This window comes from Calliphora vicina, chromosome X (assembly GCF_958450345.1).
Source record: "Calliphora vicina chromosome X, idCalVici1.1, whole genome shotgun sequence".
Lineage (NCBI taxonomy): Eukaryota > Metazoa > Arthropoda > Insecta > Diptera > Calliphoridae > Calliphora > Calliphora vicina.
The window spans coordinates 5,105,553-5,123,019 of NC_088785.1; the positions used below are offsets into that span (position 1 = coordinate 5,105,553).

The 17,467-nt window shown below is 30.7% G+C and overlaps 1 protein-coding gene across 3 annotated transcripts in view; it reads right to left on the reverse strand.

Moving 5' to 3' along the window:
• Positions 1 to 2,237: 2,237 nt before the first annotated feature.
• Positions 2,238 to 17,467, reverse strand: part of gw (trinucleotide repeat containing adaptor protein gawky) — a 51,444-nt gene continuing 36,214 nt past the window's right edge. For 2 of the 3 annotated variants that reach the window (XM_065514617.1, XM_065514618.1), the window contains exons 8-11: positions 16,396 to 16,543; positions 15,926 to 16,137; positions 15,625 to 15,856; positions 2,238 to 7,772 (exon numbers count right to left, since the gene is read on the reverse strand). In XM_065514617.1, coding sequence (XP_065370689.1) covers positions 7,017 to 7,772; positions 15,625 to 15,856; positions 15,926 to 16,137; positions 16,396 to 16,543 — 1,348 coding nt within the window. In that variant the 3' untranslated portion in view covers positions 2,238 to 7,016. The remainder of the gene's footprint in view (positions 7,773 to 15,624; positions 15,857 to 15,925; positions 16,138 to 16,395; positions 16,544 to 17,467) is intronic. The other variant, XM_065514619.1, reaches the window with a different exon arrangement.

The window sequence follows — 17,467 nt, forward strand, 5'->3', positions numbered from 1 at the left end:
AGGAAGAAAAAACAAGAAGCAAAAGAGTACAGGCTTTGTATATCTTCTAAATTATTATTGCTATTTTGCGAGGGTGTTTCTCCGGGGAGCGGCAGGTTGCTGTTGCCATCGACCTGGCAAACACTTATGAGTGTAGGGTCAGTAACCTCATCCACAAGTCACTTAGGTGTGATAAAGAGTGATATTCGCCTTGGAATATATATATATATATACATATATATATTTATTTATTTATTTTAAAATAATATATATATACACACAGCCTCAAAAGTGAGTAAACACCGGCGAATTTTTTGATTTTTTTTAAGATCATGAAAATCATTATAGTCCGACTTAAATCTTTTTTTTCACAACCGAATCTATATTCAACTCAATCTCCAACAAACCGAAACATTAAAATTTTGAATCGACGAATAAATTTTAGGATTTTCATTATCTAAAAAAAATCAAATATTTTTTGGTGTATACTCACTTTTGAGGCTCACTGTATATATATATATATATATATATATATACAGTTTAATTTGTAAAAAGGCATTTAATTTGTGTGCTCTTTTGGGTAAAAAATAAAATATCCACAACAACATCAAGAAACTGAATGAATTGTGTGTATTTTTACGCTCTATTGTTCACATTCGGGTTGTTTGACGAAAATCATCGTAACCTCAACAATATGAACGCCTACCATGGATGTAGAGAGATGTTGGCACTCAGCCCTGTGTAATTCTTATGGGAAGATGTTAACATCTTTGCATTGAATGGTAGATGTTAGATGTGCGCTAGTGTAAAAACTATTAAATTGATGTGGCCAGCATCAAAAGATTTATTTCAATGATTGATATACCGGGAATAATAATCACTATCAGTCCAATTATGAAAAAAAATTCCACGGGAGTTTTTTCCCTTTTTTTATTTTTATTTTTCCTATTCAAATTCTATGTTAAAAAAACGAAAAGGGAAAAAACTCCCGGGGAATTTTTTTTTCATATTTGGGCTGTATTACTTGTTGTTTTAATTATTCACTTTATTATTATTTGATTTTAAGTTAAATTATTTAGTCGGCAAAATATTTGTTTTTTTTTCATCGATCGGAATGATAACTACGGAATTGAAACCATTTCGAAAGAGATGACAGTTTAATTTTTGTTGGTCATTTGAAAGGTTTGTTATTATATACAGTGGTGGCCAGGAAATTAAGACAAAAATTGTTAAATTCCATGTGATTCTCAATTATTTTTTCAAATATTTCCACATATATGAATGCATGAGGACTGTTTTAACACACAAGTGTGTTTTATTCAACTGTGTCAATTCATACATATCCACCACGAACACATACGATTTTTCTACAACGTGACCAACAAAATTTTTTTTAAATATAGTTTCTAATATTCAGACCAAATTTCGTATTTTTAGTTCCATTAGTATCGCTCATATCATGTTATTAACAGCGGATGTTCGCTGAGGTGGGCCAACGTATTTCCACATATCTTTGTCCATATATGTTGTACCCATATTTCCAAAAATTTTTGAGAAACCAGAAATATTAATAATAAATTTAATACCCTTAGGTCCATTTGTTTTGGCTCTATCGCACTTAAAATTCAGTATTTGTCTTAAATAGCTGGCCACCACTGTATAATATATGATCTGTTTAAACGAGACTGAAATACATGATTATGTAATATCAATTCTTTTATGGAACTTTTTTTCATAATATGATAATTTAAATTTGCATGTTGTTTTCGCTCTTTAACTTCGAACAGCTTAAATCTTCCTCAGCACTGGAATAATCCTTTTTCTAATGTTTAAATGATTGCCGCTTAATTATCAAATAAATCAAAATATTCGTCGACCCAAAAGATTAACACGTTAACAGTCCACAGCTCATATATGAACTTTAGAATTATAGACTCTGAAAGCGATTTATAGGAGATTTTGAGCCCATATTTGCGCTATTAAAAAAACACCCTTTAGCTATTTATATACATTTTAATTTATGTAGATATTTACATATATTTATTGGAGTTTACACCGATTTTGAACAAAAAAAAGCGGACATGTGAGACAATTCTCAGACGCTGCCTTCGGCTGTTAACGTGTTAAACTTAATTTAATCGTCAATCAAATGCCCTAAAAACGTGTGATCGATGTTTTGGTTCGAAACACATTAACTAAAAACGGATTTCATAATAATAATAATAATCAGATAATTAATGAATAAGTGAAAAAAGCCATTCGTATTTTTTGTTTCAAATTTTATTTATAATATATTCATTTTTATCTATCGTATAATTGTTTGTTTTTTATTTTAAATAATAGAAGAATAGCTCGGAATTGAAATATATATATTTATATATATATATTAGAGGCCTGCACAAATGTATTTAAACACCAAACACTACCGCTTGTGTGTATGCATTTTTACAAATACTGTCTGATAAACTAACTCATTGTTAGTAAACAGTAAAAAAATATTTCAAATCCTTAAAGTATTTGCTTATATACCCATGTGTATCGTATAGTCGAACATGTGTCTAATAATTTTTGCATGTGAAAAAATCGTTTTTTTATTTTAGTCTCAAAAGAATGCTTTGTATTTACCATATTATAATTTTATTGAAATATTACAAATGTAATAATTAGTTTTTATTTCTTAACACATTAATAAAATATTGTTAATACCTATTTATAAAATAAACATACATTAACTATATTTTTGAATAGTTGTGCAAAATTCAATAATTTTTCAATAAATAGTTGATATACATATAATAAATGTTGTTATGTTATTCCTTAATAATGTACACATATCGTGTTTATGTCTTGTGATCTTATTTATTGTGCCAATTATACTATTTACTTAATAAGGCAGATTTGAATATTACGTGATAATTTGTTATTTTACAGAAAATGAATAGCATGAATATTTTAATTATTTGTTGATCAAAAGCAGACATCTATTTAACTATTTTTTGATTTGTATCTATAAAAAATAAGAAAAAAATACATAAATTGTAAAAAGCCGTTAATAAAATATATAAAAACAACAAGAAATTATAACAAAATTATTTTTTGTTTAGTTGTTGCATTTTATTACTTTGCATCAAAATTTTCAAGTCAACATTTTTTGCCTTTTAATTTATATTGGTAGCCCAAAAAATAAGAAAAACAGGTACACAGGAAAATATTTTGGAAACTTTAGTTTTTCTTCAATTAACGATCTTCATCAAGTAATGGAATTATACAAAAAACGATATTACCTGATATTTCCATATAGGGATACATTTATTGGGTGAGGCATACGTGCTTAAATTATAGAAAAACTGCAGATTAAAGAGATTTGGTTTTCTCAATGTCTCATTTGCTTCTATTCTGTCGCAAAGCTAACCCGACCCCATCAGCCAATTATTTATTTATCATACAGATAAATTCAATCAGCTGACTGCTGTTCATAGTTTTTATGTGTTTGTAAACGAAATTAATTAGATTTTTAAAAAAAAAAATTAAGAGAGGAATTAACATTAATTTGATGGAGGATGAACTCGAAGAACATGAGTTCCAAGTGAATGATGAAAGAGTTTATCATGCCAGGCCTAACTACCTGGCAGACATGCAGGATAATGAATTTTTTAAAAGATTCCGGCTGGCGATGGCCACATTAAACAGCTGATTTATGAAAACATGTTGTCACTTGAAGGCAGGGTTCCAAACTTTCACATCTATTTTGAGGGGTATTGTCTTCTGAAAATAATGTATTTTGTCGGTATATTGAGAAAACCAAAATTGTTAAACGTCAGTTTATCGGCCTAATAAATTTATGTCGACATTTAGTAACAGGCAGTTTGTCGATACTTTGAGAAAGCGGGCCATAAAGTACCAAATTCGAGTTTTTAAACTAATTATTTAATATTAGCCCATCTAAAAGTATTTTACGATGTAAAATACCTAGATGTTTAAATTAATATCTAACGATTAGAATTACCAAACTTTTTTTCAATCATAAGTAACTACGCCTCGATAGATATACATAATTTGTTAAAATTATAGGCACTAAAATTATATTTATATATGTCTTTATTTACATTTAAATCTCAATACTGAAAATCAATTATTATATCGTTCACAATATCCAACATGTATCTTGCAGACCTGAAAAATACAAACTCCAAATAAATAAATCACTTTTTTGAAGAAGAAACAAATACAAAAATGCCTTAAACATGCGTATGTATCTTCTCTTCTGCCATAAGCGCCTTTAGTCTTTGCGTTCTGTTACGTTTCTGTACTGTTCTGTAGCCGGTTATTTTTTTCCATAAGAACGTATCAGCTGTGTGAAATAAAAACCAATTTGGTAACTTTCGTACAATTTTTAGTGTATGCCTTAGGCCGTGCAAAATTTGTTGTAATTATTTTAATGATTTAATTTGCAGAATTTAATTTAAACAAAATTTTATTAATATTTATATATTTCAAATTTGATCAAATAAATTACATTATACATAAGTACAAATTTATAAGTATTTTATAAAATGCTGAACAAAATTATATTTGTTATCCTTATGTAAATGTTAAATATTTCACTCTCAAACATTTTTGGCAACACTATCTTCAAATTGTTTGCATTGTTAGTTTTAATACACTCAGCCTTTCAAGAATTGAATCGAACTTGCATTCAATTTCTCATTCAAGTAGGTGTTTCAATTTTCAATCAAGAAAACAACTGATGACATTTTTTTGCACAATTTGTACTAAATTTTTTTTAAAGTTGCGTACAGCCTACGTCACAGCTTTAAATTTTTATAAATTTTGACAAACAGTAAATGTTTGTATATCAGCTATTTTAGCTGCAACTTAATGTAGATTACAAAATTCTTTGCGCCTGCAATGTTCCTGTTCTGTACCGTTCTGTTGGTAATTTATCCGTAGTAACGTATCAGCTGTTTAAAAAAAAAACAACTTTAGTTTATTTAAATTTATAACTAAGTTAATTTAATTAAAACATTAAGTTGAAAAAACACAATAATTAAAACCGAACCTTTTAAATTTGATTTAATTCAAAACAAAAATGTTTGTAATACAAATGCGTTTGAGCAAATTATTTTTCGTTGTATATCGATTAGTGGTGCCAAATTGTTGAGTTTCGCACAATTTGTAGTGGTTTAGTCAGTTTTGTTTAAATAAACTTGTAAAATATTATATAGCTGATTAAAATATTTGAGCATATATACGTGTAGAGTTATAATTTTATCACAATAATAATAATTTCGTATATTTATATTTTTAATTTTTTTTCTATATATAGTCACTAGATTTTTAAAGAACCGAAAAAGTGTTTTTGAAAAAACCGTTTTCTATTTTAGGTGACGAGATAAACTAACGACATATATGGACACTGCTACACGTTCAATATATGTATATTGACCGCAAACCAGTGTCGCGATATTGCAGTATTGATGGATCGCAGAATAGCCTAATATTCCGAAATATCACAATATATATTGAACATGTAGCAGTGCCCTATATCTTTCAATAAGCGAAAAACCACACAGCTGATTCGTTACGGATTGGAACATACCAGTCGCAAAGTAAGTCTGGGTTTATTAACAATTCGTAATCAGGACCGTTTTCGAAGATAAAGGCTTTGCAAAATAAAAAAAAATAAAGAATGGAACATACAAACTAACTCATCCGCAACAGAACGACTACGTTACAGAAAAACTAACGACATATACAAATTGACTTAACCTAAAAACAAAACGGTTAATTTGTTTCGGAACGAAACATACAAAGTTATTACCCCTTTATTCACCCATCAATACACATAACGAAGTTTTGTTTGTGCATCTTCATTTACACAAACATACCTAAAATATTTCTGGACAGTACTTGCAGTATTTGTTTTTCGCGACTATACAACAGTAAAGTATTTCTTGACTTGTCATGATAGTGCGTTAAAATGCATTTGTGCAGGCCTCTCATATATATACAATTATGTATATTTATACATATGTACTTATTTCCTTTTAAATTTATTTTCTCACATATAATTTATAGTATCCAATACCCGAACATAGAAGTACACAGTTAATAATTTTATTATTATAGACTTTTTTATAATTACATACATTTGTTCCATTATCGAAGTGTTTGTTTCTCCTCCATTTCCAACTATAAATTTGCGAAAATGCGGAAAGGTTACAAAACCAATCCACCAGACTGTATGTGATGATAACACAAATAGTTTATCATTGTTTATATAAACGGATGGGTTCGTATATGCATATAATTGCCTCGAAACAAGTGTTTCCGCGGTCAAATGTATTGAGTAACTAACAATAAGAGAGAGAGATAATTTGTTTAAGAACTTAATCGATTTAAGATGCTTAAATGTAAATCTAATAATCCACACTTTTTGTAACACAATTAACATTACATTATGAGATAATATTACTAATAAGAATTGCATTTGGTTTATTTGATCTGAATGAGCAACTACCTTCCCTAAGCTTACATAACTTGGAAACATGATTCATTTCATTAGGACACTTAGCGTAGTAGGTGAGTTAAATATGCCCTTTAAACTCTATTGCGCCTTCTCTAGCATTTAACAACAAAACTAACTATTAACTGAATTAACCAAAAAAAAAAAATAAATAAATAAAAAAACAAATTGACGTCTAGAAGTTTATACATAAATGTATGTTTGTACCTGACTTTCTATGTAATTTGAATAAACAATAGTTTTAAAATTTTGTAAATGTCATAAATAACAGTCTTCATTTTTATGTCGCTGGGTTCCTTTTGTTTCGTTTTATGATATATACAATTATTTGCTTTAAATTTTTAATACAATCTCGTTATTTATTGTTTGTTTTATAATATGTATATAGTTAAAACTACTTGAGAAATCTTCTATATGGTTGTTGTAAGCTAGGAAGTAGTAGTGGTATTTGAGGAAGTGTGATAGTAGAAAGAGGATTTGAGGGAATTGGTTTTAAACTAGTAAGCCTTATCTAGTCATCCACAATCGAACACACATATTTGGAAATGAATTCGAAGTCATCACGTCCACCGGAGGGTCGTGTTTGAGAATTTTGTGTCTGTTGGGGCTGCTGGGCAGTAGAACGCCACCCCGCGTTGGTATTAGCATTCGAAGGATTATTTGTTGCAGCATTGCTGTTATTTGTAGCAACATTTGATGTATTTTGTGTACTTATATTTGGATGAGAATTATGATTGGATGGTTGATTTCCGTTTTGGCCGGAATTAGCGTTGTTGCTGCCATTATTAGCTGAATTAATATTAGAGGCATTGTTTGCAGGATTGTTAGATTGTTGATTAATCCCGTTAACGTTGCCACCCGGTGTCGAGGGATTTTGTGACCCTGAGGCATTGTTAACATTGTTGGCATTTGTATTTGAGCTGCCTCCACCACCTCCACTTACTCCTCCTGTATTATTTACTGCGGATGGGTTATTATGGGCTGAGGCTTGACCCTGTTGTTGTGCTTGTTGTTGTTGCTGTGTGGCAGTAGTATTGGTGTTCTGTTGAGGCAAATGATGCAATATTGAATGAACTTCATTCTCGCTGGGTGACTCAGCAATAATGGTCGTGTTGCCTAAAAAGCAATTATTCAAGGTCATTTGTGCTTTGCTTGCTTCCTCACGTGTTGCGTATTTGCATAGAGCTATGCCCTGATTCAAATACAAATGAAAATTCAGCAATGGTCCATGCTGCATGCATAAGGTACGTAATGTTGAGCTATCAATCTACATATTAAACAAAGAGAAGAATGCAAAAATAATTGTTATAAAATATTGTTATACATTAAACTTAAATGAAAGGTTTAATTCGTTCGAGCATCAATATCTATTTAAAAATATTGTATTACCGTATACAGTTATCATTATCAAAAACTATGTCTTATACAACTATTTTGCTGCCGAGATACCGTTAGTGGTTTTGTATTAGGTGTGCATTGGTAACCCCAATAATGTCCTACGTTTAGCTTTGAATATACTCATTTTTCAATATTGGGTGTCATATGTAAATTCGTGTGCTCGTTTCGTAATCTTATATGAACATTTCAATAATTAAATTGACTTTAACATTGTGTCCTCATCGCGAAAAAGTTTTCACAGTCAAAGAGGTTAGAAAACCTATAGCAGGCTTTGATTTCCAGAGATAATCAGCTTTATTCTGGTTGTCGTCGTCGACGTCGTCGTGGTTTTTGAGTCGACATCACTTTCTGTCGACGTCGACGCCACCTCGACACTATTTTGGTATTCTGTAACCGTATTGTGTAGACGTCGACTGTTTATCGAAAAATGCAATAACACAAAACACAAATCTCTAATATTTCAGTCAGATGATTCATTTTGTTTTATATTTAAAAAAATAAACTTTTTTATTTCTATTTTAAATTGTGATACGGGCGTTATTTTTTAAAAATGTTTTATGTTTATGATTCCAAAAAAATAAAGAAAACTTAATTTTACAAAGAAAACTCCGCCAAAATTCTGATATCTTTAAACTTCCAGATAATAAGTGAGAAAAAAATTAAAATATGATACCTCCATATTGCTTATTATGATATTTTTTCTAAAGGTTTGAATGCTACTTTCGACTAAATAAGGCCGCCTTTAAGAATGTTCTGGAAACAATATCGCCTTATTTGAAAGATGGAACTAAATCATCATTTATTTCAAAAACAATAAAATTGGCAACAACTTTAAGATTTCTGGCACAGGTGTTGGAAACGATTTTAATTTGGGTTTGTCGCAACCTGCCGTTTCCAAAATATTGACCGAAACTCTAGATGCTTTAGAAATGAGAGTTTTTGGAAACAGAACTGGTTCTTTTCCTTTTCGGAGTACAATATTCTTGTTGAATTGTGTCCAATTCAACAATGTCAGGGTGGGCCAAGAGCATTTAAAACTTTGGTCATATCTTCTCATTGAACTTTAAAATAGCTTGGAACATTTCCTCGATTAAATCTTCTTGCGAGCGATGGATTTTTCCGCAACTCCTCAACAAGTTTTTCAAATTAGTAAGAATTTGTTACTTTAATTTTTTTCCATTTTTTTGATTTTTAACTTTAAAAAAACAACTAGTCGTCACCAAAAATGACGACGACAAAATCAGTGTCGACACAATACAATATCGACGCCGTATTGACTTACAGAATACCAAATGTGTGTCGACAGTCATCGATAACAGTCAATTACGACAAACAGAATACCAATTTTAAATTGTCGACGCATGTCGACGACGACAACTAGAATATGGGTGAATATAATACTACCTCCATTAACACATAGAATTTTGACTTATGATGCAGTATTTGAAGGTATTTGATAAAACTGGTCCATATTTCAAGAAAGTTGAGTACAGAAAGACAAAAGGCTGGTATTTTCGATGGCCCGCAAATTAGACTTTTAATGTAAATCTTGTCGTTATGAAAAATTTCTTAGGAAAATTGAAGGAATACGAGGAATCAGTTCAGCTTTATAAATTTTGGATGTAATATGAGCATAAAAGCACACTACATATGTGCACTAGTGTGGCCCATAAACAAAAGTTTAATGTGCACTAGGGTGGCCCATCATAAACAAAAGGATTTTGGCCAACTTTTTCATCCTGAAAAATTGTTAGGTATATCGGTTGGGGTTAACCCTTTGTCGACCGAAGGTACTTATAAGTACCATAACAATAATAAGCTTACAAAATGAAAACAAAACATATTTTGTCCCTTTTTGCCCAAAAGTACTTTGAAGTACACTATCATCTTTGGAATAATATATTTTTTTGCCAATACATATATTAATAAAATTTTAACAATAATCTATGATTTTTTCTTTCTTTTGGCTGATGCTGACCTAACCAGGTCCCTCCACAAAGTTAAAATTTTGTAAATAACTTCCTGAAGTCCTTATTTTCAATATTTCATAAAAAAATAAAACATTTTCAACGATTTAAAGCCTTAGGTTTTTACGGAAAGAAAAATTTACCATGCATACTTTTACGCCCACTTTTTTTCGATTTATCTAAAATAGAAAAACGGCTGCACCGATATGGCTCCAATCGTAGTAAACCAATTTAAGTTTTTACTAAACCAAAATTTACGACGCCCACTTTTTTCGATATATCTAAAATCGCAGAACGCCTGGACGAATTTGGGTAATTTTTTGTTTAAATGATTGTCCACGCCCACTTATCAAATACATCTGCAAATATGTAACCAAAGGCAGTGATTTGGCTGAGTTAGTGCGGAGAATTCCAATGATGAAGTCAATCAACTTCAAATGGGCCGCTATGTTAACTGTAACGAAGCAATTTGGGGCATTTTTCATTTGCCATTCATGAAAGACATCCAACTGTTGTTCATTTAGCCGTACATCTGGAAAATGGCCAAAAAGTGTACTTTACTGAGGAGAATGTATTACAACGAGTTGATCGAACGCTATCTACAACATTGACCAGAAGTTTAGAAATGTGCCGAAATGCTGAATTTACCCGAACGCTTCTATACTCCGAAATGCCAAGATATTACTTGGAATCATTCGACAAAAAAATATCAATGGCGAAAACAAGGAAATCCAGTTCCAGGTTTCCCTCATTTATTTTTATACGACGCATTAGGTCTCATATACACAGTCCATCCAAGAAACGATGAGTGTTTCTATTTGCGTTTGCTATTAGTCAACGTTCGTGGCCCAACATCATTCCGATATTTACGAACTATAAATGTTGAATTGTTTAACGTATAGAGAAGCGTGTCAACGCTTGCTATTGTTAGATAATGACACTCATTGGAAACTCCCTCGGAGATGCAGTGCTTTCGTCAAATGCTCATCAAATATGTACATCTCAACATATGGGAAGCATGTTGTGATAAAGCGACTGATTTGTGAAATAAGTACAAAGATGCCATGTGTGATATTTTGCATCAGAGGCGTATTAGGCTTTGATATTAAGTAATTGAGGACATGTGATTGATGTTGTCGTAAAAGGTATTATCTGAGTTAGGCATGACGCTCTTATGAAAATTATGAAAGATGGAATTGGAAAGATTTTTTTTGCACGCTCCCGGTTGAATGGGAAAAACTTTTTGATCGCATAATGATATTGAACTTGCTTCATCAGAGTGCTCATTTAGCACTCAAGTTGCCATTGAATATTCAAATCAATGAAAATCCAACATGCATCTGATCGTTTGGGATGAGTGTACAATGGTGTATAAAAAGTCTTTGGTGGCATTAGACAAAACGTTGCAATATTTACGAAACAATCAAAGCGGGTTTTGAGGTGCGATGATTCTGTTGGCAGGTTATTTTCGGCAAACACTGCCAGTGATTCCACGGTCAACGCAAACTGATGAACTTTAAACATGCATTTAAAGTCGTCCGTTTTGTGGAAACACGTCAAGAAACTCAAATTGACTGTGAACATGTGTGTCGAACTGCAGAACGATCAATCTGGAGAAGTATTTTCCAAACAATTGCTGGACATTGGCAACCGAAAAATCCCGATTGACATTTCGAACGACTGCATTTAATTTCCCATCGCTTTCTGCAGTTCACCGAATCAAAATCCGAACTCATCCGAAAGGTGATCCCAAACGTTGCAAAAAATTACAAAAATCATGATTGCTTGAGCTAACGTACTATATTGGCTGCGAAAAACATTGATGTCGACGAATTGAATTTTAAGATTTAAAGTGATATTGCAGTCTAATATGTCGAATGATGACATACAAATCGGTGGATTCTGTTACTCCCCAAGATGATGTCGTCAACTATCCAACTCGCTGGAATTACAATCTCCAACTGATAAGTCTGATCGGATCACGTCTTTGTATTGGCACCCGACTTGCGATAAAAAACCTGATCCATAACGTCATCGAAGCAACAATACTTAAAGGAAATACAAAGAACAAGACGTTTTGCTACCACGGATCCCTATGGCTCCATATATCGTCTGTTCTTGTGTTGGAACACCATCAGCATTATTTGTTTACGTGCCAGAAAATAACAAAAAAATTTCGTGTATCAATCGAAAAAATGTATTTCTTTATTTTAATTGGTTACCTGAACAGCGATCTTTCAATTAAAATGTAAATAGAACACCATAAGTTTCGTTGTACATATATTAAAATCAAATGTAAATCAAACATTATCACTCAAAAATACGTTTTTTTCTATTTTTAACTATTTTTACACATTTTAAACATCTTCACACATATTCACAAATCGATATTTTTTCTAATTTGGACAGGACAACGTCTGTCGGTTCAGCTAGTGATATATAAAACAAGTAATAGTGCTATATTCGGCTGTGCCGAATCTTAAATACCCTTCACCAAATTATACTTCAAAATTTTAAATATTTTTAGGTAAACAAAATTTAATTTTTTTTACAGTTGTTTTTTGAATTTTTTGGAAAAAAAAAAATTTTTTTGTTTGTTATTTTAATTTTTTTTTAAATTTAAAAATTATTTTTTTAAAATTTTAAATTTTTTTTTTTAAATTTTAAAATTTTTTTTTTTTTAAATTTTAAAATTTTTTTTTTTTAAATTTTAAAATTTTTTTTTTTTAAATTTTAAATTTTTGTTTTTTAATTTTTTTTTTTTTTTAAAAATCTGGTTCAAAATTTTTTTCCCGATTTTGACCCATTGTAGGTCCAACTTTCTATGGTCTTATATACGTCGTTGCAAATGTCTTTGAAATATCTATCATTAGATATCCATATTGCCTATATTAATGTCTTAGTAATCCAGATATAGGTAAAAAAATAGGTCAAAAATCGAGGTTGTCTTGGTTTTTTCCTCATATCTCAGCCATTTGTGGACCGATTTTGCTGATTTTAAATAGCAAAATTCTCGAAAGCATGTCTGACAGAATTATTGAAGATTTGGATCCCGAAGATATCTGGGGTCTTCAGAAAACTGATTTCAACAGACAGACAGACAGACAGACAGACAGACGGACATGGCTTAATCGACTCCGCTATCTATAAGGATCCAGAATATATATACTTTATAGGGTCGGAAATGAAAAATGTAGAAATTACAAACGGAATGACAAACTTATATATACCCTTCTCACGAAGGTGAAGGGTATAAAAACGGAAATTGCTTAAAAAATTTTAAAGTTATTAAAAATTTCCCAGGCCATTAACGTGTCTCAGGGTCACTACAACAACAATTGTTGGAACAAAATTAACATATTTTAAGGAATATTGAAATAAAAGCTCAAGGTTTAACGTTTTCCAATTTTAATTTAATTTTAGTAAAACTTTCTGAGTATATTTATAATTATCTGGACTATAATATTCTGAATAGGTTCTACTTAAACTGTAAGGAAATTGGGCTCATTTGCCAAAAATATGGCCAAATAATTAGTTTTTCTCGAAAATTGCAAAAATTTAAATCGCAGGTACGGAAAAACTATAGGAAATATTTTCATATTTGAATTCCCTACTAGCTGATCCGACAGACGTTGTCCTGTTCAAATTAGAAAAAAGTTTATATTCGAATTTTGAATTTTTTAATGATCATTTTGAAAATATGTGCAATGAATCTTATTTACATTTTGATTGAAAGATCGATGTCGGTCGGAGCCACTGGGATCCGTAGTATCAAAACGTCTTCTCCTTTGTAATTTCCTATAAGTATTGTTGCTTCGATGACGTTATTCATCAGGTTTTTTACCGCAAGTCGGGTGCCATTACAAAGACGTGGTTGGTTTATGTTTCGTAACATTATGATTACCGATGAATTGATGATAACAATTTCACTTTGAATCTTAAAATCCAATTCCTCGACATCAATGTTTTTCGCATTAATGTTCGCTCAACCAATTGTAATTTTGTGAAATGTTTGGAAACACCTTTCGTATGAGTTTTGATTTTGATTCGCTAAACTGGCAGAAAGCCACGGGAAATTGAATGCAGGCGGACGAAATGTCAACCGGGATCTTGCAACGCTTTGTCTAATACATACAAATACTTTTTAAGCGCCATTGTACATCCCAAACAATCAGTTTGCTTTGTGGCAAAACTTTGGCCATCACAGTGTTCTTGGAAAGTATAGATATTTACTTTGTGGGATACGAGTTCGCTCTGTATCAAAATAAATGTTTTGTAACTCAAAACATAGAATTTTGGACTTTTTTTTGAAAAATCAAAAACTTTGTTGAGTTTTTTTTTCAAAATGGACCCTTTTTTATTTTTTAGGTCTATTCCTTTAAGACCTATGTGGTCGCTTAGTGGGATGCCAGTGGGATATCTATCAAAATAAATGTTTTGTAACTCAAGATATAAAATTTTTTTTTTTTTTTTGCAAAATCGAACTTTTTCCAAAATTATCCGATCGGAAGACTTCGAAGTTGGTTCACTTAACATGAAATCCCCCATATATAGATTATATTCTCAATAAACTCCAAATGAGATGATCAAAAAATTCTGAAATTTGTTTAACAAAATTTTCCAAAATTTTAAAATTTAGTTTTAAAAACTGCCGTTAAAAAATATTTTTTTTTGCTCATACCTACGAAGCCAAAAACTCATACAAGTAAATATGGTATATTTTAAGTAAAAATGAGCTTTTATTTTAATATTTCTCAAAATATGTTAATTTTGTTCTTACAATTCTTGTTCTAGTGGTCTAATGTCCTGGGGAATTTTTAACAAATTTCTGTTTTTTTATCTCTCATTAGAACGACAATTACGTACACATTTCCGTTCTTTTAAATTAAATTGCAAAAGGATTTTTTAATGGCAAAATTTTTACAAAAACTGAAAACAATTTCATTTTTTCCCCTTGTAAAACTTTCGAGGGCTTGCTTGGTCTTAACCCCAACCGATTTACATACAAATTTTTCAGGATGATTTTTTTTTAACGAATATTCACCAAACTGGGGGCTGAGACTGGTCAAAATCCAACTCTTGTTTTTTTAAGGGCCACCCTAATGTACACAGTCATTTAGACAAGTTTCATGAAAATCTTGGATCGTATAGAACAAGGAGAACGCCTCCATCAAGATTTAAAAGTGATCGAAGATAGATAGACAAATCAATATTCTCCTTTTAAAGTCGACTTTTTTGAAACCATACCACAAATGTCAACTTGGTGCCTATAAAATTTATAGAGATGATCGATCTACGCATGGCGATGGGGTTCTAATTGCATAATTTAAATTTCTTTGATTTATACTTAAGCATTATTTAATACAAGTTGGCGTTATATTTTACCCTTTTTTCACCGTTTTCAGCAATATCCACCCTACATGAATACTTTTTTAACAACGATAGAATCATAAATATTGTCAGCTCCAAAATTATGCTTGTTTTTTAGTATTATAAAACACTCATTTAATTATTGTCTTCGACACCAGCACTAGGTGCACTTCATATAGCATAGAAAGTTCCACTACGTGAATAAAAGCTAATCTTCATTTATCAATGAAGAGATTTTCATCTAAACTAAAACATGAAATATATTTTTTTTATTTTTATATATTTTACCTACCCTATATATGTATATTGAACATTTATATTTACAATTGACATTTTAATTTATAGTATGTATGATTTGGTATGTATGTTTTGAAATGTATTTACCTGTGCGGTTAAATTTTTAAGTAGTAACCAATTTGAGTTCCAGTTAGAATTTGTTCCCGACCAACCTCCAGTTCGACCACCGCCTAGCCAACCATTGGCATTGCCAGGATTTGTTACATTAGGTACGCCGCCTGCACCCCCACCAGTCTTATTACTGCCTAAACCCGGTGGTGGTCCGCGTGATGTTTTGTTCATTGAAGACCATATTTCTTGTTGTGTATTATCTGACCAACTAATGAACATAATATAACAATAATAATTTATAGCATGAAGTTAGAAAAATATAAATATATATAAGGACCTGGGAAAATTTTGATTGCTGGATGAAGGATTAAAGCTCCACGTGGATGATGAAGTTAGTCCTAATGATGGTAAATCAGTCGGGGAATTTTTGCTAGCAGCATTAGAAAAAATATCAGCATCTTTTGGCGTCGGATTTATTGATAATGGAGATCTAGCTACACTTCCAGGAGTTATACTTGGATCATCCTCAATGCTTTTTATCTGCGAACCCTTAAATTAGATAAGTTGTACATAGAAATCATTGCTAAACCAGGAAATGAAGTCAATTTTCGGTGACCTTTTTTTATTTTTCACAAAGATTTGCAATGAAAAACAAAGTCATCAAAGGCGCTACGCTTTAGATGAAAACTTCAGTAAAGTATTGCAACAAAGTGTTAAAAACAAATTATTATGGATTTTAACAAACAAATTTGGTTTTGGTATGATGATTTTTGAAATTCATTTCCTGATTTTTATTCAAGTAGTTACCTTCCACGGTTTTCCAGGCTCGAACTCCTGTACCAAATCGGTATATGCAGTTGCAGCTGAAGGCTGTCCAACTGACCAGTCTTTATTCTCACTATCATTTGAGGGGTCTGGCCAACCATCGTTTATGTTTCGCCCGGTTGACCATGTTCTAAAAATACAGTTAAATTTAGTTATAATTAGAAAATTATACCACAACTAGCATACTACATATAATTTAATTTCAATCAATATCAAACATACATGGATATATGTATGTACAGTAGAGTGCTTCAAAAAAATTAAATTGGAATTTTGACCGACTATGTTGTTCTATGTATTGTAGAATCCAGAGTACGGAAATAAACAAATTTTGTTCTTTGCAGTGAGTAAAACAAAAACCAAACATAAACAATGAGAATGATTGTCCCATTTTGTTTTGTATTGTTTTTGCTCATGAGCGCAAACTGTACATTAATATAAACGTAAGAACAATATTGAAACATTCTGATAAAAAAACGTTTAACAACCGTTTGGTAATTGATTTGAAAATGTTTTTCGTCCATACAATCTTGGAGCACTCTAATGTACTGTGTATCACAAAACTATTTTATTTTTTTATTTTATTTTACTAACGAATCTTTAGGAGAAATTTGATTTTCATTCATCCATACAAATTTAAAAATATAAATTTTTGATTAGTTTTTGCGTTTTATTATTTCAATAACCTATTGGCCATATCGGTCATCAATTTCTACTTAATAATATTTTTTACAAAAAATTTAATGTATTCTAAAAAAAAAATGTAGTTAATTAAAAAATTATATTAAAAAAATTCATAATTTGCAGGACACAAACGTATTTTGCCTTTTAAAATTCCATTTAATTTGTTGAGGTTTTTGGGTTTTGTTTACATTTTTCTTACAATTTATTTATGGTTTTGTTAAAAGGGTACGTTTGATGTTTTTTTTATAATTGTTATTAGTAATAATTTAGTCCTTATTGTGCATAATTCTGAAGATATTTGTATAAAAAATACCGAAAGAAAATAATTTAACATTTCTGAGAGAAAAATTATTTAACCCTTTTACAACAA